The sequence below is a fragment of the Corvus kubaryi genome, unplaced genomic scaffold (assembly GCF_017639235.1).
Source record: "Corvus kubaryi isolate FWS band 111438036 unplaced genomic scaffold, C.kubaryi_AGA036_p1.0 37385, whole genome shotgun sequence".
Lineage (NCBI taxonomy): Eukaryota > Metazoa > Chordata > Aves > Passeriformes > Corvidae > Corvus > Corvus kubaryi.
This window is the reverse complement of record NW_024581127.1, coordinates 29,304,213-29,331,484: the sequence shown is the minus strand read 5'-3', so window position 1 is coordinate 29,331,484 and position 27,272 is coordinate 29,304,213. Positions and strand designations below refer to the sequence as shown.

The following is a 27,272-nucleotide window of genomic DNA, read 5'->3' as shown; positions in this document are numbered from 1 at the left end:
GCTGGAATCCAAGGGTCTTTCCTGGGCATCTGGAAAACTAGGAGAAGGAGCAATCATCATGACCAAAGGCCATGCTAGAGGATTCACATCTAGGGGCAGGAAGTAGTGACCCCTCAGCTTTGGGCAAGATCAACCTCACATAAAAACATAAAAAGAGAAGAAATAGGAAGAGTTGAAAGCCCTGACTGTCACACTTCTGATTAACTAAATTCTCTTACACCTGAACCTTCTATAAAATCCCAGCCAGGCTGGTGTCTGTGTTTCAAAGTCCAAATGAGAACCATGTGGAGGATCTTTGGCTTTGTGATCAGGTTTATTTTTTTTTTAGCTTCACAAAGGGAGGAAAAATGGTCCATAAATATCTAATCACTACTATATAAGCCACTGCTATAGAGTGTAGCTGGAGCAAGTTGGAAAGAATGTGAGCTTTTATATAATACATTACATTGGCTATGATGCTGCTATGGTGAAAGACTGAGTCCTTAATTTTAGTCAAGGGAATTATATGATGTGGGTAATAGCAGGATGACAACTGTCAAGTTCCAGCTCTATGTGTTAAGTACTTAGGAAAACAATCTACGTTCCAGCATTTCCATTTAGTCAGATGTTTTCTTTCCAACTCTGCATGGTAAAATATTTCTAATACTCCACATTTTTTCTCTGTTGCCCAATATCTCCTGTGCAAAAGAATCACACAAAATGCTGTAGGTTAGATATTCAAGAATTAAAAGCAACATATAACGAAATGTTTTAATGGCTCATCTTTCAAGAAGTTCAGATTAAATAACTTAAATGGCATTAACTTGAGTTGTCTGTATGTGGGCTCATAGGAAGTTTCAAAGAACGCTTTGCTCTCAAAAAATTAGAGCCATTTCCAGTAGGAAGGAGGAAAGCATGGCTCCAGCCATCGTGCTTCTGAGCATTGCTTCAGTACCAGATCACTGCAGTCTTTGGGATTTCAGTTTAAAGAGCCATGACCTAAATAGTCTGGGAATGTATTTTTCTTACTAGGAATTATATGTGGGAGCAGACTTGGCCTCTCAGTATCACTAAGGCTAAAGTTTCCTGACCTCTCTCAGTCAGCCCACATGTACACTTTTCTAATTAAACCTCCTGTTGGATTTGACCAGGGTATTTTTAACAGTGTGGTTCCCCATAAGAAAGAGGAGTAAAATCGGAAAGGTGATGAGACTCACAGCCAAAAAGACTGAATCACTCGTGCTACGGCAAAAGTTATCTCAGAATTCAGAGATGTTTGAGCTTAAGGATACGGGATGGAAGATATGGGAAGATGAGGAAATGTGGAATTACAGGAACACAAGGGATCATGAGACTGCATTTGTCTACATCAAAATGTACCTTGACAGAAGCAAGTTTAAAGAGGTATGGAGAGTGAGCAGGACTAGTAGAAGGGAAGAAGAGGGAAGAGCATTTCCATGCTTCTTTAAAGGAGGAAACCAACAGTGGGCTATAGCAAAGAGGTTTCTAGGAAACTTGCAGAGAGACAGAACAGTCTAAAGAGCTGCATCCATTTTAACAGGGTGGGGATGGGAAGTCAGTCACTTATGAAATAAAGATATTTTACACAAATTTTGTACTTAAAGAGTCTCTTTTACCAAACTGACAGTTGAGCTGGATATCTCAGGAGGGGTGACCAAAAAGCCCAGTCAGACCTGCCTATCTATCAATCCTACCAGATGGCCAAGACTGTAATTAGGAGGCTACAAGGCTAAGTTACTGCATTCCTAGCTCAAAATGAAAGTCTTTTCTCAAATTCCTGAGACATCTCTGGGCTTAAGGTGGAGCTGAATAGTGAGTGGGAAAAGATTATATATTTGATTTTCATCAGCATGAGTTAATACTGAATCCTTTTAAATCTGTCCTCTGTTTACCAGTTCTATGTGCAGCAGAATAATACTGGAGTTGCTGTGACCAACAATTAGCTCTCAAATAGGGCAAAAATAAACCCAGTCTTGCCCGAGGAATCAGAGCTGCTGTATCTATAGTTATTGCAAAGAATGCATCCTCTGTTGAGATACATGTTTAAGATCTGGGCTTTTAAAAAAGTTCTTAAATGGTTTCTTTTCTTTCTTTCCTTTGCCAGTTACCTATTTTAGGTGAAGTTAATGATGGAAAACACAGTTTGAGTTCTCCATCTTTACTCTTTTATATTTAGCCAGTTAACAAGTTTCTTGATTCTTCCAATCTTTTTACTGTTTATTGAACAGGATGTAAGAACTAGGAGTGCTTTGCAGGTTTCTTTTCTGTCTTGGTAGAACCTTTGGAAACCTGGATACAGGGCAGACAGCTGCTCATGTGCTGGCAGAGGGCTCAAGCAGCAAACAAACCCTTATGAGTTGTTTTACTAAATCATTTTGCCACTGCACAAGAAATTTGTGTCCTACTGGGCAACCTTGATTTTATTTTCTGAGAGGTTTCATGGACACGTGTATGATATACCATCAACTGAAGATTATCTATTGCCAAATGGTCCCAGCAATGAATTAACAACATGATCCAAAATACCTTCAGAGTATTAGAGGTATCCTATGATTTTCCTTACGCTTCCAAAACTATTGTGTATTTCACCTTCTTCTTAAAAAAAGATAAATGTTCCAAGGACAGTGTTATCTAAGGTATAATTAACATATTCTTTATTATCTCTGCTATGTGCTCTGCATTACCCAAATGGTCTTGGACATAATTTCACAGGAGATCATGAGCTGAGTATTGCATGTGCCTGACTTAATGTGAATGACTCAATGCATACTCATCATTACCTTCCTAAATTGTTCTTCCTTCCTGTTTAGAGTTCTTTAGTTTTCTCCAGAATGCCAAACCAGGCTCCCTCTCCTATCAGCAGCTTGTGATAGGATGAGTAATAAAAAAAGACAAAGATACGACATCTAACAAATCATCAGTGAAGGACTTCTAGGTGCTTTAATGTATGTCCTTTTCTGGCTGGTGGTACCACAATATGCTGGCATTTGTGTAGTTGCAAGAAATAAAGACCAATTGTATTTGTCTTGGTTTTGCAGTTTTTATTGATACTTTAGTTTTTCAAAGTACAGTCTCTTGATTTAAAACAACAGCTGTAGTGCTTATTTTGGGCCATAGTCACTATTTTTTTTGAAAACTACTTTATTGAAAGGTCTTCTTTACTTGTTGAGAAAGTTAACTAAAGGAAGTATTGTCCATTTGGTGTGAGATGCTTGTGTGGATACACAATTGTGTGACAAACCCACCCCACAGCCCTGTGATTCCCTATCTGCTGTAAGCCACCTCAGCCCTCAGGGGCTGGCTCTCCAGGGAGGTAACTTCACTGGGAGCTTCACCAGGGCTGTTTTCTGCAGATGGCTCTCCACCACCTGCACCTCCTGAAAAGACAATACAATTAAGATTAAAATAGATGTCATACCTTTGAGGCAGCAAGATACAGGGTACACACTTTATCAATGACACCTAAAAACATTTTATGTAGCTATAAATGTTCAGGAAGCCATTTTTCTCAGTTTGCAGTCCACTTGCAAAGTGCTTTAGAGTAACGGCAGATCACCTCATGGTAATTGGGTATTGTGCTTTCAATAACTGCCACTGGAATACATAATAGTTTTCTCTCCACTCATGCAAGACTTTAGTATCTCCTGATACTTCCCTACCAGGTAGGAAGTGTGGGGAACAGTAATTTTTTGTCTGTCTGTAATACAAAAAGCACCAAGCACCCATCTCCAACAGATCTTTTCTTTGTTATCTTTTACCTTCTGTGATTTTAGGCTTCAACCCTATTTCAGTGATACAGTTGCCTCAACACCACAAAACTGTGTCAAGAAAGTGTACTCAGGGTGTTTATTTAATGTCTCATAGCCAGAGTTCTCTCATAGCTGCACAGATGTCCATCATACTAAAGGAATCTGTTTTCTACTTGAGATTTCCAAAAAGAAGGTGTGAATAGAAAGGATAAAAGATGAATGCTAACCACAAAATTCCTGATTCAGTTTTGATTCAAATCTGAACTGTAAACACTCTTACTTTATTTGGACTCTTGTTTGGCTACACATGACATCCCAGAGCTCATGGAGAAGGCTTCAGCTTTGCTACCTGTTGAATTTTCTACATATACAGACCAATCTGGCTAATTTGGACATGCAAAATATGCCTAAAGGTGGAAATTTAGGCACATGAGTTAGGCAGACAAGATTTCAGTGAGACACTAAAGGTAGCTCTTTCTCCCCAGCTGCAAGACTGCTTACAGAGGCACTTACTTTAGGAGGACTGGTTCTTTTTAGATACCAGCTAGAGGAGTAAGAGATGTAGACTGGATCCAACTCCACCTGTTTGGGATGCAGTGAGAGGCCCTTTATAAAGGGACTCACTGTTAGGCACACAGTCCACCACACTACGTAAGGGGAATGGTAGCATTCAGACATCTGTCTGAACATACATAAACATTCTAGAGCTCCTGTTTTTAACTGAATTTCAAGTTATTAACACATTTCCTGGAAAAAGCCATCCACAGCTCTTTTTTTCCACAATTGCCAGTCTTCTTGTTTCTCATTTAGATGTTTCCCGTGGAAACCGTCATAATTCAAAATATAAAGCATGTCTTTGAAATGCAACCAAGGGAACTTCATTTAGTAAATCCAAATGTCTTCAAGCACCATCACTTTCATAATTCCCCAAGTAAACTTCCCAAAATGTCAACTTTACAAACTGGTCTCAAACAAAACTTCAAGAGATTTTTAGTTCATCTGCAATGAAACAGATTCAAACTTCCCTCCATAGTTTGTAAAGGCACTGCCAGCAAATATTATGATGAATCATTGCATTTATGACATGAATTTTCTTAAATTATCTTCAAATGCAACAACACGCATTCCAATTATGTGCCAGGAACAAATGATACATTCTGTCATTAAGTATCATGGCCTGACCACAAAATGAAACACCAAGTTGGACAATATTTTTACTAAGTGGAAAGAAAATTACAGGTAAGTAAGATGGATGTATAAACAACAGCTTCTAGATCCAGCAGTGAATAATCTAAAAGACATCTAAGATTCTAAATTTGAGAGGTTTTATTCCAGAAACTGAAATTTATGAGTTTAGCTTAAACCACAGCAAGGAATGCCTCAGTTTTCTGTTGGACTGAGATATTGAGCTTTGAGCCTTTGGTCATCCCTAATTTGACATTTCCAAGTCAAGATATTTCCCATGGAAGTATACAAAGGATCAAGAAAAAATTTTGAAATGCCAGTTCCAGTTACATTTTATGATCACTGGTTTGTCCAGTTCTTCTTCATTTTATTGAAATACATTTTAGTTTTTTTGCTTATAGATCCCAGATGATATATGAAGCTGTAAAAATATTGATTTCAAGGCAAAGATGAGATGGATAAAACAGGATTCACCACAGCTGGTCGAGATTGCATCAGACTAGATCCTGTTCATCTTTGTGCTTAGATGTGAAAACTGGAATGTTTCATTATCTGTGATACTTGCTGGCACACTGGTAAACTCCATCTACTTGGTGTGAGGCCACAAACTGCAATCCACAATAACAATGCAAGTACACTATCACAAACATCTATAATTTCTGAAAGGCAGAAAAGTGATAGATTGGATCTCAGGGTAGCTGACAGAGCTGACAGATCCCCCTCAGGAAAGAGTACAAGGTGCAACATCCAAAAATGTTGTACATGTACAATGTACCATTGTTCTCTCAAATCTGGTATTCAACATATGCCAAGGTCCCGCAGGACAGCCTGAGAGCACTCCAGGAACAGAGGCTGGAGCAGACAGGGAACAACAGAAGTTCAGTGCTTCAGTTCTGAAGGGAGGTACAGCAAACTACCTCAGGTGCAAGGAGACACATCAACGAGGTAGCAACATGATGCATAGGGACTCAATTCCTGCAGAATCCAATTTCTGGGGACAATGCAAGTGATGAACCTGTTCTGATGGACCAACACAGCTTTGGCATGAACTTCAGCACAACATCCTCTCAAAAAGAAATTGAGGGTGTTCAGCCATCACCATCTGAGTTTTATGCAATCTTTCTAAGTGAACCAATGAACATTATGAATCTTTTTTCATAAGGAACTGCTTTCAGATTGTCATCAAGAGACCCACAGTGTCTCTGTTACCATCCCAGGCTAAAGGGTCTGGAGCAGGAAGGGGTTTGATGTGATATCTATTTAAATTGTATGAGAAATGTTAGTATTCCAGGGTGAGAAGAGATTAAAAATTACTATCAAAGCAAAGTGTCAAGCCAACATTGCTGTGAGATGGAATTTAGCAGAAGTCAGCCGTGCAACTGCATTACCATGGTGCTGAGGCCAAGCAAATACTGGCTTAAAGAGCCAGCTGGGTGTACTCAGTTCTGCTTGAAGATTAACGTGTACTTTTGACATGTACTTTTTAAACCTTTTCTTGAGAATCCATACTCCATAAATTTCACACTTTATGGCTTGTTTTCAAAAATTTTAGTCAACTTTGTGAACTCTTCAAGTGTGTTTTTCTCTCCCTCCCTCTATTTTTATGTTTAAGATTCAAGTATTTGGCTTTGGTCACTGACAAGGTCAGGCTGTTGAGCTAGACAGATCATTGGACTAACCCATACATGAATGCTGTGTTCTTATGCCACTTTGGATAGTTTTAAATCTTGTCTATGTCAAAAACAATATGCCCTGGTGGATGTTTTCCCACCTTTGGGGGGAATTTCCGTAGGTGCTGGGAATAGTCTCTGTCCGTGGTGCTCGGTCAGCAGTCCTTCTACCAGAGCTGTGACTTCAGGTCAGTCTGGCATTACACAGCCACAGGGCTGTGAGGTGAGGTCCAAAAAGATCTAGAAGTTATTTCCAGGACTGTTTAAATAGCAGAATAAAGCTTTGAAAATTAGCAATATCTCAATCAGCACAAAGCCATTGGAGAGATCAAAGTATCCCCTCTGAACGTGGAAGGCATTGAGGGATACCAGGAAACTGAGAAAAGGCTGAGAACAAAATCTTGACTCCACTTTGGAAGAAAGACTATGAGTAAAGATTGGGGATGTCTATTGAACAGGAGAACTGCTGCTCTGTGTTTGCACCAGAACCACCAGCTTGATGGTTCTGAGACATTTTAGCTTTGTGTCACTCAAATATCAGCCTCAGACCATTTGAGCTACCCAGGCATGGATAGCCTGGGTAGCTCCGCATCTTGGAAAGTACATTTTGTTCTCAGAAATTCAACAGCCCCCAAAGCAGAGAGAGCCTGAACTGTGTTCACTGTGAAGATGGATCCTTAGGACATAAAAAACACATGCAAACTTGCAGGCCTCCAAGAACAATTCAAAACATCTCTGCCTGCCAAAGAGGGATAGTTTTGTTTGCTTTGCTTGAGGGTATCCATATTTATTTACAAGATACACAGATATGAAGGGGAGTTTATTCACTAGCATAAATTCAGGACAGGCAGCAGATTGAAATCTCAGCAGAGTTGGTTATACAGCAGCAAGAAAAAACTGAAGGGCTCCAATAGCTGCATTGAAATTTATGGCAAATATAAAAGGAGACATGCAAGGGGCATAATCACCACAGCTATAAAAAAAGTCAAAGAAACTAATCTAGTGAAAAGTCAAAGCATGCAGAAACCATAATGAGATATAACTAAAGCCTCAGCTGCAACTTTGCAGTGGATGGAAATGATTTGTGCTCCTCCTAAGCATAGGAATCTCAACATTCTCATGTTAGGTGCTTCCAGCAGACAAAAGAGGCCTGTATATGCAGCCTTCCAGTTTACTCAAAGTCTATATTATGACTGTAAATAGAGAGCAAATTATTAGAAGATATGGCTTTTTCATATCTTCTATCATCATAATAGGATGATTTCTCTAGATAGTTAAACTCCAGGACAATTAAACTTTAGTACACATTATCTGCTATAAAGTAAATTTGTTTAGTGTTACATTCTTAACTATATACCCTGGACATTGCAAGATGTTTAATTTGTGAAATGTGTTTTTTCCACAGTGATGTAACAGCACTACAGTCAGACAAAAATATTAAGCAGAGAATTAAGGGTTTATTTAATATCAGAAAACAGTCTTCTCACCTGTGGATGCTTTCAGCCTCCTGATATAATCAGACCAAAAGGAACAGTCTGCTTTTTTCAGTCTTTTAAGAGTCGGCAAAGATACGGTGAATTCCTTGTAGTTATCACCATCATCACTTGGCAGATACATAGGCCAGGCAGGCATCACCCCCAACATTCTTCTCGAGAAACTGTGGAGGTAGTTTGGATTTCTAAGGGAGTGGGAGAAATTATCATTAGAAAAGAATGACATGAACAGTAAAATGGTAAGAAGATTGGCCGTGTCAGGGAAATGTGTATCCAGTCCCTCTGACCCGTGGGGTTCATATTCAGCCCAGATTGGTGAATCATTCAGGATGCCTCATCTGACAGTAACTTTTTAGTCTGGTTCACTTCCTAAGGAACAGGTAGACAGAACCTGTATAGACACAGGCTTATGAACACCCTCAACAGCCCTTCATCCCAATCCAACCCAAGATACTGTAAAAAGCATGTTAAGTCACTGTTTCCACCATTCCCACGCTAGGTTTCCAGAGATACTCCTCCTTCTCAAACATGGCCACAGCTTAGTAGCACAGAAGGATGTTCACAGAGTACTTGGTAAAGGGTGCACTGTGTCTTTCTGTGCTTTCCCCTTTCTTCTGGGAAAAAGAGAACTCTTAGCCAAGAGGTTTCAGAATTGGGGTCGCAGAACTAAGCTCTGGAAACAACAGCAAGGCCTTTGAAGCCTGCATGTACTTTAGTAGAATTTGCAGCTGGTCAATGGAGATGAAATGTCTATTCCTCCTAGCTAAGTCTCATACCACAAATCTTTGGTGTCTGCTCTGCTTGATAACTTGGCCACGACTTTCCAAACATGTGGACTAAATCCCACTGTAGGCTTACAAGTTGTAGAGGAAATGGAGAATGATTGAGTGAGGGCAGGGTCTGGAATGACTACACTCCCTCCATTTCTCACCATCTCCCCAGTCACAGCAATTCTTAAATATCCCACACTTACCCCGAGTTTATGAAATTGGAGATATACTGCATAATATGCAAGGAAAGGCCCTTTTCTTCCTCAGTAAATTGTACTTCATACTTCGGGTAGAATGGCAGGCCAAATGCATACTGAACATCCAGCAGGAGCTCCTGACCTGAGCTAAACCAAATATTTATAGAAAGATAATTAAAACCATCATTTATTTATTTGTGGAAGAAAGGGAAATAAATTAATTCAGAGAATAAAGCAAAGTTGTAAATTGTTAATGACCATTAATTAGAGTGTGGTGAGTTTTTCAATCCAAAACATAAAAGACGAGCAAGCAATAACAAGGAGAATTTGCATTCATGTTAATGCAGGGTCTTTAACCTTTGTTACAAAAGGAAACTGTGGAAGGCATTAGGGCACAGTTCCTAAATTAACTGGGTGCATAAGAGAGAGTGATAGAGGGAGAAAGTCGCTTGGGTATTCCTTAAATGCCTCTTAAGTTTTGGACAGATTTTCACTACAATTAAATTCAGAAAGTGGAAGCAAGTGGTGACATGGATTCTGGCAGCCACAACGGAAGGTTAATTATGGCTTATTTCACAGACTTGGAATAAAATTCTGGCCTTTCTTAGCAGCAGTTGGAGTCTTTCCATTGACTTCATTGTGGCCAGGATTCTGGATAAGAAAAGATGTAATAGGAGATGTTTATGAAGATTTCTCTTAGAAATAGCTTTAATCTAATTTCTCTGCTGGCTGGGTGGTTTTGGTTCATACACTCTGCTCTCCCCAGTTTTTATGTGGAGACAAGTCAAAACAGCTTGAGATAATCACCTAGATCAGATTTAAGAAAGAACAACTGCTGCGTAGTTCCACGTAATATGTAACACATATTATAAGGAGTATTTCAACAATTCAGAGACAAGACTGGCCAGGTAAGACCCCAACACTTGCAGGACCTAATAGCAAAGGTTACACACCTCAACATCGTCAAGTCCTGCAGAAAAACAGTGGCCAACTTCTACTAATAAAATTATAACTAAACTATGTTCTACACATAGCTTTGAACGACAGCACAGGAGGAGATATTTCTGGCCTGGTCCAACTGTGTTTTCCATATTCCACATTTAGACAAAGGTCTTATTGACTTGGTTTAATGCTGCATGAAGACAGACAGCATCAGGGGACCTGGGAGAAGGAACAGATGTCTGTGAGGCAAGAATAAACAAATCCCAGATCCACTCAACAAGATTTCATCTGCAGTGGCATTTGTCAAAAGGTAGCACAACTGAAACTGTTTTATCTTTGGACATGAAATGCAGCAGCACTGGTATGACCCTGATACTGCCTCCAATGAAACAAGGAGAATAGTTCAAACCATTATGGGCAGGTGGTCTGAAAGCAAGATAACTGCTTTACATTTTATGAGTGGTGGCACCAAAGCCTCGATTTTGAAAAGCAAACACACAGCCCTCTAAATGAAATACATCTTTGGTTGTGTTTTCCTTAGTCTTATCATAATACCTCAGTAATACTTTGCATCTGGAAAGTGAATTATTCACAGATTATTCACCAAAAAATGTAGAACTGAAACAAGATTAAAGCATATTTTTCTTCCCCAAATGTTTATAGAAGGATTAAGCAAGATCATAGTTTAATAATTTTGCCTTAAAAATAATTTGCTTGGCCCAGTATATAACAGCAATTTCTAGTGTCAGTATTGCAGCAATGGTATTATATACTTAAAGAGGCAATTTTCTTGGCAAAGAGTCACTTTTCATTAGATTAGAGGACATGAAATTAGTTGAGGTGCAATGAAGAGACAAATGTACTCATTTAGGGAAGGCATAGCAGAGGTGAACTTAGCTGTGAAGCTAAAACATGTGAGCTGGGATTGAGGGTTTCCCCCCAAATGAGACTTTGTTCTCAGCTGTCAGGTTTCTGGAGGTGAAAACTGTTAAAGTCAAAGCCCAGACTAAAAATTCAGCAATCTCATAAATTTATTTCATTCAAAATTATTCGTATGACTGTACTTGGTTTGATACAGAGACATAAAGTGGTACAAAACCTGACAATTTCACAGGCTACTTTCAATATTTCTGGTTGATGAGAAAGAAAACATGAGGATGAGGAAAAATACCTAAGCTTAAGAGGGGAAAGAGGCACATATATAAATGCCAGAATACCAGGAAAGAAAACTGGGAAACACCTAGATGGTAGCTGGATGGAAAATATCAGGAGAATATTTCTGTCTTCTTCCTCAAACTGATCATAGAATCATAGAATCACAAAATCATAGAATGGTTTGGGTCATAAGGGGCCAGAGGGAAGTAAAAAATGGCCAGAAATACCCCAACAAGGATTCTGGAGTCTTGTAGGAGCTCTGAGCATACTCAAGTTAGCACCAGGCAGTGACACTGTTTTCACTGGAAGAAAAGTGGATGAGAGAAAGAAAGGGACACAAATATTTATAGCTTTGCTGTTGTACACTGCCAGATCTGAAGAGAGGTTTTTATTTCCTGAGCTGCTCCAAACTGTACTCCCCTGATACCATGCATGTACTCAACAGCAGCAGCTCTAAATGGAGATATGAAGGCCCCACAACTACAGAAACAAGGGCAAAAGGGATTTTTAAGGAAACCAAAATAATAGCAACTAACTTCCTCTACAGAAGACCCTTTTCAAGGAACAAAACTGTTATTAACAGCAGTGAATGCAATTATGTGTAAGGATGAAATCTTGGCTTTGGTGACTTCACAGGAATAGTACTTTGTGCAAAGGTGTCACTTCAGATCTTCTGTGCATAGCTTTTCTTTTTAAGATGTCAATATTTTTAAAAACAGATTCACATCTCTTCTTATTTGGTGGACCAGTAAATTTAGCCATGGGGAAGTTAGAAGCCAGATTCTACAACTTTGTTCACACTGAAATGAGCTCTCCATGGGGAGTTCTTACTTTACCTCAGAAGAAGGTGCTACTGGAGTTCAGTTTACAGAAAAACATGGTAAAACCAGAAACTTTGTGACATTCATAACCAACGATTTAACAGCAGACCCTGTGTGGGGTATGCCCAGCCCCCGCCCTGGGGGGACGTCTGCTGAGATAAGGAGAGCGCCTAAACCTCCCAGCAGAACTCCCCTGGAAAGGGAGCTACTCTTCAGTTATGGCAATAAGACAAACCCAGAATCCTCTGGGAGACCCTATACAGATCCTTTGTAGCCCACTGGCCTTTACCCTCTGACACCCACCCCCTGTATCCCTATAAAGCCAGCCCCCTGCCCCTGCAAGGGGCAGGGATGCTCGTCCCTGGCTCCCCTTCGCTGGACTAATAAAGCTGCCTCGTGCAGAACAGCTACACGGGCCTCTCATCTCTCTCCCTGGTCTGGCCTGGAGGCTGCCCTGCAGAGCTGAGCTGAAATCACGAGCTGACAGTCACTAAAGAGCTGACAGCCTCTGCATGGGCCCTCCTAGCCAGCAGCTGAGGGAAGACACCGGGCCTCGGGAAGACGATCTCTTTTGGGACCATCTCTCCGGACCGGTCACAGCTTCCTCGGTCAGAGCTACTGACCCTACACCAGCTGCCATAACCCTGAAATATCATTTGCTGGGAATTTTCATTATCCAGTGCCAAGCCATTTAATTGGGAAGGTATAGGTTCTGAGAAAATTTTCCTTAAACCTAAGATGGACTTTCCATTTAAATTTCCAAGTGGGAAAGAGAGAAAGCGATTACTTAGCCATCAGTTACTCCACTGCCCTCTCTCTCTACAGAGCTGTGGCTACTTTCACATACAAAAAACAACTTCAACAGGGAAGAGTAAAAGATGAGTAGATCAGAATTTAGAACAAAAACCACCCCAGTTATGGTTGATTTGGTTTAAATTCTGGTTCCAAATCAAAGAGAGAATATGTAAGGCCCCATGTCCAAGAGCTGAAATTAACATCTCAATCACAAGCTTTTGGAACAGAAAAAAACCAAGCCAAATCAACAACAACTAACAAATAAAACCAGCCAAAAACCCCCAAAGCAAGCTGCCTCACCACCACCACCCCAACTCAGAAATCCTCAAAAATTTTGTTAGCAAAACGGAATTGTCATTACTGGCAATCCATAATCAGGGAAGTCAGAACAGAAGAATATGGTCTGGCAGACTAACATGCTATTCTGTGTTAGGACTGAATGCACAACTCAGAGCTGGGGCTGCAGGGACCTCACAGTGTGATCCATAGTAAATTAGGACATAGATCTCATTTTGAACCTTGTCCTTGTTCTAGGTCTGGCTAATTATTTCATACTGGAAACTCATTTTGATGATTAATGACTTACTCTAGCCTAGTATTACTCTTTTCTTCCTTTCATTTAAAAATAGTCCTCACTCTCCTTTCCAACTAATTTCAATTAATCTCAAAGCATTTTGAGTCACAGCTTCTATTCTTAGTTGCCTTAGTGTAGTTTTTGGTTCTTTTCTAAACCTCCACATGCAGATAGAAGCCAACGTAAATTAGCTCAAAATTCTAATGATATCCAATACGATACCAAAACACAAAACTTCCCACTGCAATTCAATCATTTAAATTTTAAAATAACAAGATAAATATAACTAGCTAGAGTTCAGCCAGAATTACCAGTGATCATCTGAGAAATGGAGAAGAAATTTTGTACTCAAACTCATGTCAGTCATCAAACCAAGCAGATGTTGGCAATCTGTGACAGATTGGTGAGATAAGAAAATAATTTATCCTTTAATGTAAACTTTTATGAGAATAACTGCTCATTCTAACAATTCTGTGAAAGATTTTGTGTTGGAGAAGGGAGCATGGCTTGGAGTTCCCAGCCTCATTATCAAGGCCCTGTTCAGTATCCCATTGGCAAGGACAGGCCTATCACTGGGAAAGTAAAAAAACCCCACCTTTTCCGTGTCACATGGCTTTGGTGAAAACAGGTTATTTACATGCTGAGTGATCTGAACAGCACAGGTGAAACCCAGACTCATAGGTTGCTGATGAATCTCCTGCTGATTTGAGTTGAAATAGGATTTCATAACAACCCAGTCCCAGGAGAAGAGGATATGATTTACATAAAAGTGCCACTCCCTGCGTGCTCTTCTGGCCCCATTCTGTGTTTATTTTCAGTAAATGGATTTAAAATTATTTTTTGCGAGAATTATTGGAAATATTAAATGTGCTTATTTGCACCCATCTGCATTATCTTGACATTAATACCAGCAGATTTTTCCAGAGTATATTTGCAGATCCAGTATCCTGAGCTGTGCACACGCATCATCTCATCCATATCATGGGAGAGGAGCAGCCTACCAACCCTGCACTTTGCCTGAACTGAAATATTCATTTTGATGCCAAGCAAGAATAATTTTTAAAATTATATACATCCACACATTTTATGAAAGGAAATGGTATGTGATTGCAGGGAGAAAAAAAAAAATCAAAGGATAGCTGAATATTTATAGAAATTCAATGAGCCAATGTGAGGCCTGGTGTGACCTCCGCAGTTCTAGGCATGCATTTGGCTCCTTGGTCTCCTCTCATTATGAACTGCTGCCAAACAAATGGGGGAAAGGATGTGAAAAACAGATGAACATTTTGCTTTCTTCTTTTCAGGAAAATCAGGACATATGGAAAAAGCTTAACTCCTAACAGGATTAAACTGCCAAGTTTATCCACCTTTGTACCAAAAAAGCCCTCTAGATACATGTGACTTGCAAAAGTATTCTGGAGTTTGCTGTGTCTTTTCCACTTGAATTACTCCCAATACACACAATGTTCCACTTTGCATTACAGCTGTGCCAATTAAAGAAAATAAAATTGAAGTAGCAGATAGTAAATTCAAGAGCCTGAAAGCCCACATAAATTGAAAAAAATATCATAGATCTTGAGGCAGGAAGAAAGAAAGCACTTTTATCAACTTGTCAGAACTCCTAAAGAGCATAGATTACACAAATCTGTCAGGGAATTACTGTATTTAAGATTAGTAATAAGCATGCTGACACTTGGCTGGACTTTTGGGAGACAGAAATTCATGCATTTGTTCAGTATGGCTACTCCTAACCTGAATGAATGGATGGATGAATTTCCAGAAAAAGGTGATGTGTACATCTAAAGACCCCAGAGCACCAAGGAAAACATGGTGCTCAATATGCATCGACTTTGTGCTGATCTTGTAGATTACATTTGATAGGAACTGCCTGTCCCAGTGCAGCACATGCAGCTCCAAAATTGTTTTGTACTTTCCTGAGTCTTTCAGCTGAATTTTGGTTCATTTAAAGCTGTTTTCTGCTTTTTCTGAGCTTGGTACTTTGCCTTTGCATATTTATGGCTAATTTACAAGATCTGGAAAATCTGCTGAATTCCAAAGGCCTCTAAACTACTTCCTGGGAAGAAAAAACAAATTGTCCAGACCCCAAGCCTTTAGAAACAGAGAAACTTTGCAAAGAGTTGGGCATGGCATGATGTGTCTGTATCAGTGGGACACTGTTTTCATAGCTGCAGCTGGCACAAGGCAATGGATAAGGCCAGAGGAATGAGAGGCACTTCCAAAACAACAACTTTTAGGAGATGATTAGGAGTAGAGCTTTACAGAGCACAATGACAAGCTGTTGTTGCAGCAAGTGGACATAGCTACCTGAGGCAATTGTGGTGCTTGCTCAGCTATGGAACAACATGCATCTTGCCCTTGTCACCATCCCACTGGTAACTTATTTGCCCTCTGTGTTTAGATCATTTTCTTTGAAGCCCAGAGGCCTGCACAGCACCCAGTTTAGACTGTGTCCCCCAACCTGTGATGTGTTGGTTTTCATGGACTAACAGCTACAGACAGGAGGAGAGCATCAAGTGGACAGCAAGTGGTGGATGGATTAAAGGACAGGGATATAATTGTTGTGAAATGAAAAGAGCAGAAAAGTCTCCTTCAATTAAAGAGATACGAAGTATAGCCAGAATTCCCGCAGCATCCATAATAAATAGAAACCAAGAATACTTCACATAGTTGAATGGGTTTATACACAAACATTTTTTGTTTTATCAGTCAGGAGTTTTCTCCTTCAGTTACAGGAATCTTAAGAAGTGTCACCAAAACACAGCCAACTATGTGAGCCTTGGCACAGAGCAGCCTTTTAACAACTCACACCAACGTACACAGGAGTGCGTAGTCAGGAGGTAAAGACAGCCCTGACTAAAATGACTCAAAAAAGACAGCAGCTCCTTAATCTTGGGTGAATCTGTCCCATGCACAATTAAGAAAAGTTTTTATGACAATTATTATAGTCATATTAATGATTAGAAGATAAAGCCTCATTAAGTCTCAGTTTAGACTGTTTCAGTGACAATTATGATGCTTTTCCATCCTGCTGCAGCTGATGATCAGGCCCCCTCAGTGGGAAGAGCACTGATTTTTAACCACCATCTTTAAGACAGAACATTTGGCACCACAGTGTGACTTGGAAACAGTGCTGGCATGGCAAGCAATGCTTCTTCATGTAAGCTGCAAAAATCCCCCAGAAACCTCTTGAAGGGTTAACAAGGCAAATCTTTGTACAATTAATAATATCCCTGTCAAAACATACTTCTCCTATCACACATTTCTTTACCATAACTAAAGCTATCCTCCAGCCCTCCCCACTAATCCTAGGCAGCGCTGAGCAGTCACATTCCTCCTGCATTGTTTAGAAGAAATGTTTACTCCAAGGCCTAAGTGTTCTCAAAGAGAGAGTGAGAAAATGGCAGCTGGGTCATGTATATATTTTTACCACAGATTATTAATGTGGGAGTTGGCTCCTCATTCAAATGGGAACTGAAGACTAAAGCAGACATGGTGGAATGCCAAGCTCAGGAGAATGCTACCACGTGGAAGGAGATATTATTTTGCTCTCTGCAAGATCCATTTATCTATACAAAAACTCTCAGTTCATGGTTTTATGTGATTTTCCACAAATGTCATAGACATCAAGTTAGAGCAGGCTTTTTAACCCTACCCCCATATCTATGCATGCTTGAATATGTGTGAGTGTGTGTGCGTGTGTGTGTGTGTGTGTGTACATCTTAGAAACATCCAGTTGAGAGACAAACTTTGGCTAATGACTTTTACTGGTAAAAATTCCTCCCTGTTCAATAATTTTTTGTCCACTTTGCATCATTGTGGTTGAGTCTGTCTTTACTGGCTGACTTCTCCCTCCCTCTTGTTTATCTTGCCGTTAGTTATTAAGTGACTGCTCCTTCTGAAACAAGAGGAAATAGCAGTGCTTTTTCATACCTTCATTTTAACTCTCTTTTCTGTTACACATTTTGGGAGACACATAAAGTAGGAGAGAGGTGACAAAGCAGAAATTGAAGAATGGGTTGTTAAATGGTGCCTTATCTTAATTAGTGAATGACTGTTTCCCCAGACAGAATATTTTGTCCAAGAGTAAATAGTCTCCTATTGTTGTAGTTATCTGGACATTATTTTTATGTACTCTTTCCAATACTCATGTGAGGTAGCCATTAGCAATTATTATAGATTGTATATAATTATATTATCATAATCTTTATGATACAGCTTGCAAACATAGAGAGGAAAGGGCCATCTCCTGTGTAAACTGACTTCTTAGGAACAATTTAGTAAAGTAAAAAACCCTCTTTTTTTATCTTTTATGTTACCCTATTCCCATTTTTACAAATGAAGGTTTATATCTCAGCAAACTGGTTGAGAAATCATTATTCTATCAAAAAGGTACACGACTACTGTGTGCAAATCATACTTTGGCTATTGCATTCTTTAACACAAAGAAATGGCTGTAACAGAGTTCTTCCATTCAGGCATTTAATAGAATGTTTGCAGGGTTCTATTCTCACTTCTGCTGAGCAAGTTCAAATGCACACATCCTGCCTTCCAGCCTAAGATGTAGGTTATTTGGGAGAGTATAAACCTCTGCTACTCCTCCTAGGAGTCACAGTTCTCAAAGAAGAACTTGAAAACGGCCAGGACTCATTTCTAGTGGTTATGAAAATCCCTTAGAAGGTAGGGACATGGTTGCTAGATCTTTCCCCAAGATTAGTTTATATACTCTACTAGAAGGCTGTTTCATGAACATCATTGGTTTTAGTCTTATAAGACAAATCACCAATAATATTCCCAAGCACTGCGTTTTGCTGGTTCCAGATTCCTGATGGTTTCCCAGTTTTTAGGAGCTAAAGCCACCCTCCCACACAAAACTCCTTCTCTCAACAGTACTGGCATGAGTGAGGCTGCTGGACAGCCTGCAATGCACCTACACTGCACAGAGGGAGGAATGCTCTAGAGAGGGTGTCATGGCAAAACTGGGATGAAGAATAAAGGAAGATTCATTTAGGGATGAATGAACGAATGAATGAATGAATAACAATATTTAAACAAAACACTTGCAACATATTCAGCAGAAGACCTAGTGTGGGGTCCCTTAGGAAAATGAGGGTATCACTTCATAAATAGCCACCTTGTAGTGTTACTTGACATCCTCCCATACACAGACAAGCTGAATTCTGCAACTTCTGTTAAAGCGTTTGCTTTGCAACATAAACAGCATTTATTTTAATGGCACTTAAGGATAAAAAAAGACAAAAAGGGTTAGAATGTCATACAGCATAACAAGTTGGGTCATTTCTCCTTGCAAGTGGCTTAACTTAAGGCTATTGAGCCTCTGCCTCACGTTCCTGCAAGTTTCAGACAGCATTCTGGCTTTGTTTGTTCTTTTAAAGAGGGTTATAAAAAAGCAAACTAATAACTTTAGCACTATAGTTAAAGTAATTAGCTTTGAACACCAGTGTCAACATAAATATTATTAAAATTTGTAGCTACATGCTATGTAAACTACTGCTGCACGGGAGAGTGTGAGGAGAGCTAAATAACACGAGCACAAGAGAAATCGTAAATACAGCTTGATAGAAGAGAAAATTCTTATCAATTCAAAATCACTGCCTCAAAGCCAGTGAGTCTAAACTGTATAAGTACTATTTAATCTACTTACTAATAAGATCTAATAGTAGATGACTGGGTCACTGTCATTCTTCAAAGCAAGAGAAAACTTGCTAGCTCATTTGAGAACATATCTTTTCTTTTTGTGCAGCTGGATTTTTGGCATACCATAGCTCAGCCCTGTTTGGAGCCTTGTAAAAATCACTGATCTGGGCCTATCAGTAGCCAAATGGAGCACTGTGAACATTCCCGCTGGAGCTGCCAGAAAAATAACGGCTCCCTGAGGATTAACTCCTCAGTTGAAAAGAAAGCAAGCCTGTGTTACCACAGCATAATGGCCTTCATCTGTAACCTAGATCTGGGCTGGCTTCTTTCAAATGCTTTTTCACTATGCTATCAGGGAGGGAAAAAACTGGTGCACTTTGCAGGGAACTTCACAGGATCAAATGGTGCCAGTAGGAACCCACCATCCCTCCCCTGAGCCCTTTTGGAGGAAGCCTGAGAAAAAGGAAAAGGTCTCAAAAAGCCTTCCTGGAGAGAGATGAGGGGCTGTACAGGGAGCAGGGAACAAGCACAGCTTCCTCATAAGGAAGCAGTATGAGGATGAGCATCCCTGTCTGCTTTGCTGCCCCGGGGTGTGGATTCAGGGAACAGGAGGGGCGACTGTTGCTGCAGTCTCTGGTCACTGAGCCTTTGAGAGCCAGAGCCTCTCTGGTGAGTCACAAGGCACCCCAAAGTGCTGACCACTGTCTGCAAACATCAGTGCCTCTTCCTGACTTCTGTGAGGGGCTGGGTCTAAAATACAGCCAGGGAAGGTCACCTTAAAGGCCTCTGCCTTCCAGATTGTTCTGTGCCCAACAAGACATTGCATCTCCCACAGCCATTTAGGCCTTTCTGCCAAAAATATAATTATCCTGCTGACAATTATTCAAGTAAGCTTCTAAAATGAAGGATGACACAGAGCCTGAGTCCACAAATGCTTGTGTGCAAAAATATTTTTCTTCCCATGAGACAGTCTGCCGGCACCAGTCACCAGTCTGGAGTGCTGGAGCAGGAAAGAATAAATCCCAGAGCTCATCCACACTGAAGGCCAGTCAGTACAACTGGGGTACAATTGCACTGACCTCAAAAAAGGGCAGTGTTATATTAATGTTGAGTTATTTGAAAATGATATCCCATTTATCTTGAGAGCTGTGGACTCCCCGATGACTTGGACCACATTCTGGTTCTTTGTGGGATATTTATCGGATACAGAGTAGGAATCTGAAAGGCTGACTTTGGAACTGGTCAAGGTAGGTAAGTTGGAAAGGGGAAACTCAATTTAGACATCTCATGGGAAATGCCTCAGTTCAGAAAAAGCATTCCTGTATAGTCAAAGAATTTATTAGAGACTGATCCCTCCTTTGCTCATCTGAACTGTTTATTTGAGATACCTACATCTATTCATTTACTCCATAGCATATCCAAGTCAGCCCTGGTTTTACAAACTCTAAATAATCCAAGAAACATAATAAAATCCATCTCCTTACCTGCTCTGTGAGGAGCTCTCAGGTACATGGTACATGAAGACATTTCCTCGAGAAGCAGAAGCCCAGTGACTTGCCATGTTTATGATGGGACATGTGATAAACTGGTCACTGATAAAAAGAAGGAGCAGAGAACAGACACAGTTGTGTAAAGGAAAAAAGGGAAGAACCCCCACAAGCAACAGACCTCTATCTTGATAGTTTTCTTTAAATTTTCCACAGCAGGTCATATCTCTGCCTTCAAATCATCTGAAGGAAACCACATTCACACTCTATGAGACCGATACTGCTTAGAATTCACTAAAAGTGCTGTTTTATGGAGTGTTGAACAGTGATAGTAAATCAGCCAGATCTGACACATAAGAAATATCCTGGCAAAAAAACCCGATCCCACTTTAGTCTAGTTTATAAGGGCCCATGCTTATAATAGTTTTAAGTTATTTCTGGCACCACTAGGTTGCAATGGCATCTAATATAAGGTCTTATATATTTCCTGTGTTAAGGATTAATAATGTAATTTCTGAATTTGTGTCTGTGTGATTTTTTGGGTAGAGTTTCCAGAGCTGGAAGAGGTAAGAGACCACTTTTGAAGATAACCTGCAGGGCTCATCAATATGGAATTCCTAGTACAACATGTCTGGGAGAGAAAGATTACCCAATAAGAGCACAATGAGATAGTTAAATGATCAATTTAACACCAGGTCTAAAAGGTACAAGTGAAGCAAACGTATCCAAACCTTCCTGCCTTCCTTTGCCCCAAGAAGGGGGGCTGGAAGGTGGGGTGAGCAGTAGCTGGAAGAAGCACAAGCAGTTCAAGAGAGGCAGGTAGCGGACAGAAGGCCTTACTGCAATATATCTAGATTCCTCAAGGCGGTATTATATATACATAAAGCACCACTCCCCATTCTTCATGTGCCTGAGGACTCAGCACATGCTGTGGGCGTTTATATACCTTTACCTACATGAGTGCACACAAACATACCTGCTGAGGAAGTGGGTGGTTTCAATTCCCAGTTTAGTGAATCTGAAACAGCAGCTTCTCCTTCAGACTTGGTAGGTTGAAAAAAAAAAAGTGGTGCAAGAACGAACAGCATCAGAGAAGCATAAAAACATGCTGCTATTTTTAACTAGTATGGTTATGAAAGGCACTGTTTGGGTAGCTATCTTGGTTCAGCAGAGTTTATTTTAAGCTCATCTGTGGGACCACAAGCTTTGGGTTGACTGACCACAGGGCTCTTTGACAGTTATGGTTGACAACACCCATATGAAACAAAAATTACTGCTCTTCACATGCCTACCAGCATGGGGCTTTAGAGGAGCAGATGGTCTTTGAAAACTAGAGAGGCTGGGGAGAGAAATAGCTCTCAAGAAATGCTTTGAGATACATTGCACCACTTAAAACTGATTCTCAGTTGGTGTTATGAGGGAAAAAAAAGTCAGCTATTCTGAGGAAGTAGAAAAAGCCTAAATACATAGTAACCACAAAAAATGAAATGTCTGTCTCTTACTGGCATGGAATACCAGAGTTAAAAAAGAAAAAAAAAGAAAAAAGGAAAGGAAAGAAAAAGAAAATGCAACTAATTTTACACTTGGGAAAAATACCAGAGAATTGCAGCTAAAATAAATTTAAAAGTGGAATTATTTTAAAACCACAAAATGTGCACAATGTATGCAGTTTATAACAACCACTTATGTTGCTTTATCACACTTTGTAATCCTGTTAAAACTTTAGTAGTTAATTCCTGACATAAAACTTTTCTTGGCTTACACATCTATGCTGGTAGTAAGTTTTTTTGTTAAAAAGAACAAAATTAAGGAGAAAAAAACCTCAAACCAAACCAACCAACCATCAAAAAACCCAGAACCAATTACCTGTTTTCTCCACCATGTATGTGATGCTGATACAGGTGACTCTCATTCTGTACCTACTGTTTCCCCTCACTTTCTGCTGTAGCTGGAGAAATTTCCAAAGCATTTAAAGCAAAGTATTATCATCAGATGCCCTGTTCTCACTACTCAGCTTTCTGCTTGCTCAAGAATAAGCCACTCACTTCTTTCCTTAGCCAAAGCATTTTGCTTCATGTCATAAGGGAGCAGGTAATCCCTGTGCCCAGGAGGCTGCTGAGCCTGAGGAGCTGCTGGTGGATCCTATTCCTGCTGGAAATGAGTGGCGTGCTAGCCCTTGCAGCTTTGCAAAAGTCAATGTTTGCACCACATGGAGCCCTGGGCTTAATGTCAGTGATCAAATGTGCCAGCCCTGTGTTGTAACAGCTCCTTATAGAAGGATCTCTGGATGGGAAGAATGGTTAAAATGTAAGACCTACAGTGGTTTATTATGGCTTAAAACATCACTGATCTAAAGAATTAGATGGGTAACAGTGGTGACGGAAGGAGACTGAAGACAAGTTCTGGCTTTGATGCCCATGAACCACAGTGCTTCCACGTGTACTGCAGGCAGTGGCCCCAGATGTCGCAGTGATGGGAGGCCCATCCCTGGGAAAAGCTACAGGGGAGAACAAATGTGGCAAGATGTGTGAGCTGATAAATGGCACAAAGCTCAGCCCACAACCCTCTGGCTTGTTTACTCCATGACCTCAGTGCACCAGCACACCTGGACCACCCAGAAACCACTGTCCACTTTCTGGATCAGCTGTTTCCAAGAGAATCTTGGCTCCTGTTCATCTCCTGCTCCCTGAGGCTCCCCCAGAGCAATGCTCTGCAGCTCTGATGGAGGAATAAGAGGAAAATCCTGTCTCTGAGGTGTTGTGGACAGGCTCACAGTGGGACAGAAAACGCTGAGAGTGCAGATACCAGGAGCCTGTTGGTATGATGACTCAGTTCAGAACAGAGGTGAAACATCTTGGACAGACCCACTGGGATTCAAGCCACCAGTTTATAAACCACATCACATTAGAAAAGGAGAGTTTTCATAATGCATCTGCTCATGAAGCAGAGATAGGAATAGGGAAAGAGTTTTTTGATTCATTTCTGGAAAACCTGTTCCACTTAAACATTCAGTCCCTGAATTTGCTCAGAGGTAGAAAATGAGAAGGAAGGAAATTTCTCCTCAGTTTGTCTCCTTTCAGAAAAACTGAACACTCCCCCAGTTTAAGATCTTTAACTGGCTGAAGCAAACTGGCTGCCCATGGGGAACACAGCAAACTCCAGTCTTCTCCACAGACCAAACAAGCGTGTGACCCAAGCTAAAGACATCCACCAGGCTCTGTGGCTGACCAAAGGTGTCATGACTGCTGTGAGTCTTAGTTCAATGGACAATGGACTCTGCAGACTGACTTAACCAGAACTGCTGGACCTGATGTCATTTAGGCGTCAAAGCTATGCACATACACGAGGTGGTGTGAACATGGCCCACAGCTCAACTTCCATCTCTCAAAGGTCCATGCAAAATTTCAATGCAAAGGATAGGAGTGCATTTACTGGAGGCGAGTTGCTCATTCATCTGCTGACATGCATGAGGTGCTGGAGCATGTCCAGAGCATGGCAATGGAGTAAGGAATATTCTGGAGCACAAGCCTGATGAAGAGCAGCTGAAAGAGCTGGGGATGTTTAGCCTGGAGGAAAAAAAAAGCTCAGGGGGAACTTTATTGCTCTCTATAACAGCCTGAAAGGAGGTTGTAGTGATGTAAGGATTAGTTTCTTCTCCCAAGTAACAAGCAAGAGGAAATGGCTTCAAGTTGCGCCTGACATTGTGAAGAAATGTATTTTGCAGGTTTCATTAAAAAAAAAATATATATGTATGTAATTGCTGATAACAAAGTTTTCAAACTTGACCACCAAGGAAAAGTATCTGACTGTAAAATTAGGGTACTGGGAATAAAAGGCAGTCTATTAATTCTACTGTCACAGGGATGAGACAACTCAATGAACAGTTGGTGCACAGTATACAAGCAGCCCAGACATCTATGACATGAAAATGCAAAAAGCAGCATTAGTAGTCTGAACTCAATATACAATTCTAGAAAGACATGTCAAACTTTGCACAAGACATAAAAATTAGTTCAATTTCTGTTTACCAATGACATTGGAAACCTCACAGAAAATGAAATAATAGTCCCCATTTCCTCTTCATTTGCATAAGAATTTTTCAAGCTTTTCAGAATATAAATGCACATTTGAGATAAGCAAAAAAAAGCCTTGCAAAACTCCAATCACACAGTTGTACTAGGATGACTTTCTTACCGGGTGGCATTTTCCAATGCCCTGGAAAAGGATGAATAATCATCAGTTGAGTGTTCAAGGGAGTAATACCATGTAGCTGCATCTTCAATGAATGAGTTGGACTCTTCTCCTCCTAGAGAATTTTGCAGAGCCTGATAAAAGGCTGTTTTGCTGTTGGCTCTTCCTTGACTTTCTTCAAATTTCTGAGAAAAAAGTGCATACATGGAATTCAGAAACAAAACCAAAAGATAAATTTTTTAGTGGAACAATGTAGGCTCAGATCTCCCTCTGCTGGAACAAGTCCTCTGCTGTGATCTCTGATTCCTAGGGGATTGAGTAAGGGACAGTCCTACTTTTGCTTTCCCAAAACAGTCACCAACCAGAAATATTCTTCCTCTGGACATACTATAGGACAGAAACCCTGATCTAGTAAGTCCAAATCATAGGTACCAAGGTGTGCCAATGGACCTCTAACAGAACAGAAATCCTGCTGGCTCTCACAGTAGTTCCAAGGGAAAGTCCTCCACTGCATGTGTGTCCTACTCTGTCTTTCTGATGGTCTCCCTGAAGGAAAACTAGAAGAGAGAGAGGGAGATACTGATCTTTTACTTTAAAAACTCCAGAAAGCAAACATGTATAGGCCATTTCACAGCTATGTCACTCTGCCTCTTCTGGGAACACCTACAAAGAAACATGGCTGCTCTAAAGTTCTGTGTTTAGGTCCTTTCTGGAATAACATCTGCCTTAGACCTGGAAGAGAAATTCCATTCCTGCAAATCCCAGTGCAGGGAACAGCCATGATCTTCAAACTTCATAACCCTTAGGGCCTTTCAGAGAAACCAACAGAGTGAAATGCCCTTTCCCTAAGATCTGTGGTCTGAAACCTTTCCTAACATAAAGGTATGTTCCCCAGAGCAAAGTGCCCACGTCACAGGGACCACATTCTATGCCAAACTGTGTATCCAAACATATTTTTACCAAAGCTAAAGACTGCTGGAATTTTTCAACACATCTTTCTTTGAGGAAGTTTTTTATGTTATCAATTCAAGCTTTTCACCATTTTAAAAAATTTATATCAATTTCAGAAACAGAACAACTTCACAAAAAGAAATATCAACCCTGAACTTTCCTGTGCATCAAGTCCTTTCTACAGAGGTCCATATTGGTTGAAACTTGGATAAGAATTCCAGAGAAAAAGATCTACCAAACCACCTCTATTATTCTGGGCAGTCAGTCTGATGCAAACTAGGCCAGTGTCTGCCCAGTTTAGTTACTGTAGATGCTTTACTTAATATATTATTTTGATGGCCCACAGCTGGTTTTCATCATGCTGCTAGAAGGTCTTTCCACAACCCTATACAGAAAGTACAGATGGAATAATAACTTTTCAGTAGATTCACAGAAATGAAAGATGGAAAATAAGTTCCCATGTGCTGAGGATGAGGTTTGTCCTTAGAATACTAATGCTCTGTGCATTTTGATTAAGTGACTTTAAGGGATTTCAAAACTCTACCAAGTATACCAAGGTCCAGGAAGATCTTGGCAATTTTCCTTGCATTTGTAACAGATTCTTCTTTTGCTAGATTTTGGCCCATGCAATGTGAAAGAGTCATGGGGTCCCAGCTTTAGTAACACAGCTGTACATCGAAAAAGATGGGGAGCTCACTCCTGACACATCACTTCATGTGCACAAATGCCACATATGAAACTGCACAGCACTCTTGCCTGCAGAATCATTCAGCTGAAAACCATCAAGGACACGTATATTCTTCTGCAGGAAATAGAAATGATCACTGAAGACCTGACTGCAAGTTCACTGAATTCAAAAGTAATTTTTCCATCACAGCTTCAGAACACATCAGTTCAGCTTCCTACTAACCAGCAGAAGCATTGTTTTATCTAGCTAAGAATCTCTCATTTGGAGACTGGGGCTAGCAGTTGTGGGTAAGAAAAGATGCTTTTCTGTGGCAGTGCAAAGCCCAATCTCTTGTGTATAAATCAACCTGAACAAGCAACTTTCATGCAATACTTTCATTTTGTTGGCTTTTTAAAAGTTATATGTTACCTTATTCTACATCTGTCATGGATACTTAAACCAGAGAGAAATAAAGTGAAAAAACCTTATGGTATTGATTATGTAACCTAGGAACTGATCCATCGCTGTCTCATCCATGGTCAAGTATCAAATCGAAGTTATGGTTGAAAATCACAGAGAAGGAGATGGATCATTGTACAACAACACATGGTTAAGCTGAGGAACTCCCTGCCACATGGTTTTGTGGATGCCAAAAATTGGTGAAGATGAAGTTTCATGGACGAGTTTTTGAATTTTAAAAAAAAGAAAAAAAAGATAGTTTTTAAATACAGGAAGATAATTCAGTATAGGAAATCCCTGACCTGCAAGGTGCTAGAGGTTTGGAGAGCACTTACCAGCAGTGTCAGATTCGCTTACTCTATTCTTACAAGCAGCCTATTTTAACCACTGCTGGAAACAACATTTTGTGCTAAACAGTCCTTTGAGCTGACTTAGTGTGGTCAGCCTTAGGTATTTAATGTCAGAAGTCAAGGAGAAGAGGCAGGAGGCT

General features: G+C 40.3%; 1 protein-coding gene across 1 annotated transcript in view; it reads right to left on the bottom strand.

The window, feature by feature from the left end:
- Positions 1 to 3,020: 3,020 nt before the first annotated feature.
- TG (thyroglobulin) overlaps positions 3,021 to 27,272 on the bottom strand; it is a 149,626-nt gene continuing 125,374 nt past the window's right edge. The window contains exons 44-48 of the mRNA XM_042036167.1: positions 24,709 to 24,890; positions 20,512 to 20,619; positions 9,071 to 9,211; positions 8,092 to 8,282; positions 3,021 to 3,377 (exon numbers count right to left, since the gene is read on the bottom strand). Of these exons, the coding sequence (XP_041892101.1) occupies positions 3,265 to 3,377; positions 8,092 to 8,282; positions 9,071 to 9,211; positions 20,512 to 20,619; positions 24,709 to 24,890 (735 nt within the window). The 3' untranslated portion in view covers positions 3,021 to 3,264. The remainder of the gene's footprint in view (positions 3,378 to 8,091; positions 8,283 to 9,070; positions 9,212 to 20,511; positions 20,620 to 24,708; positions 24,891 to 27,272) is intronic.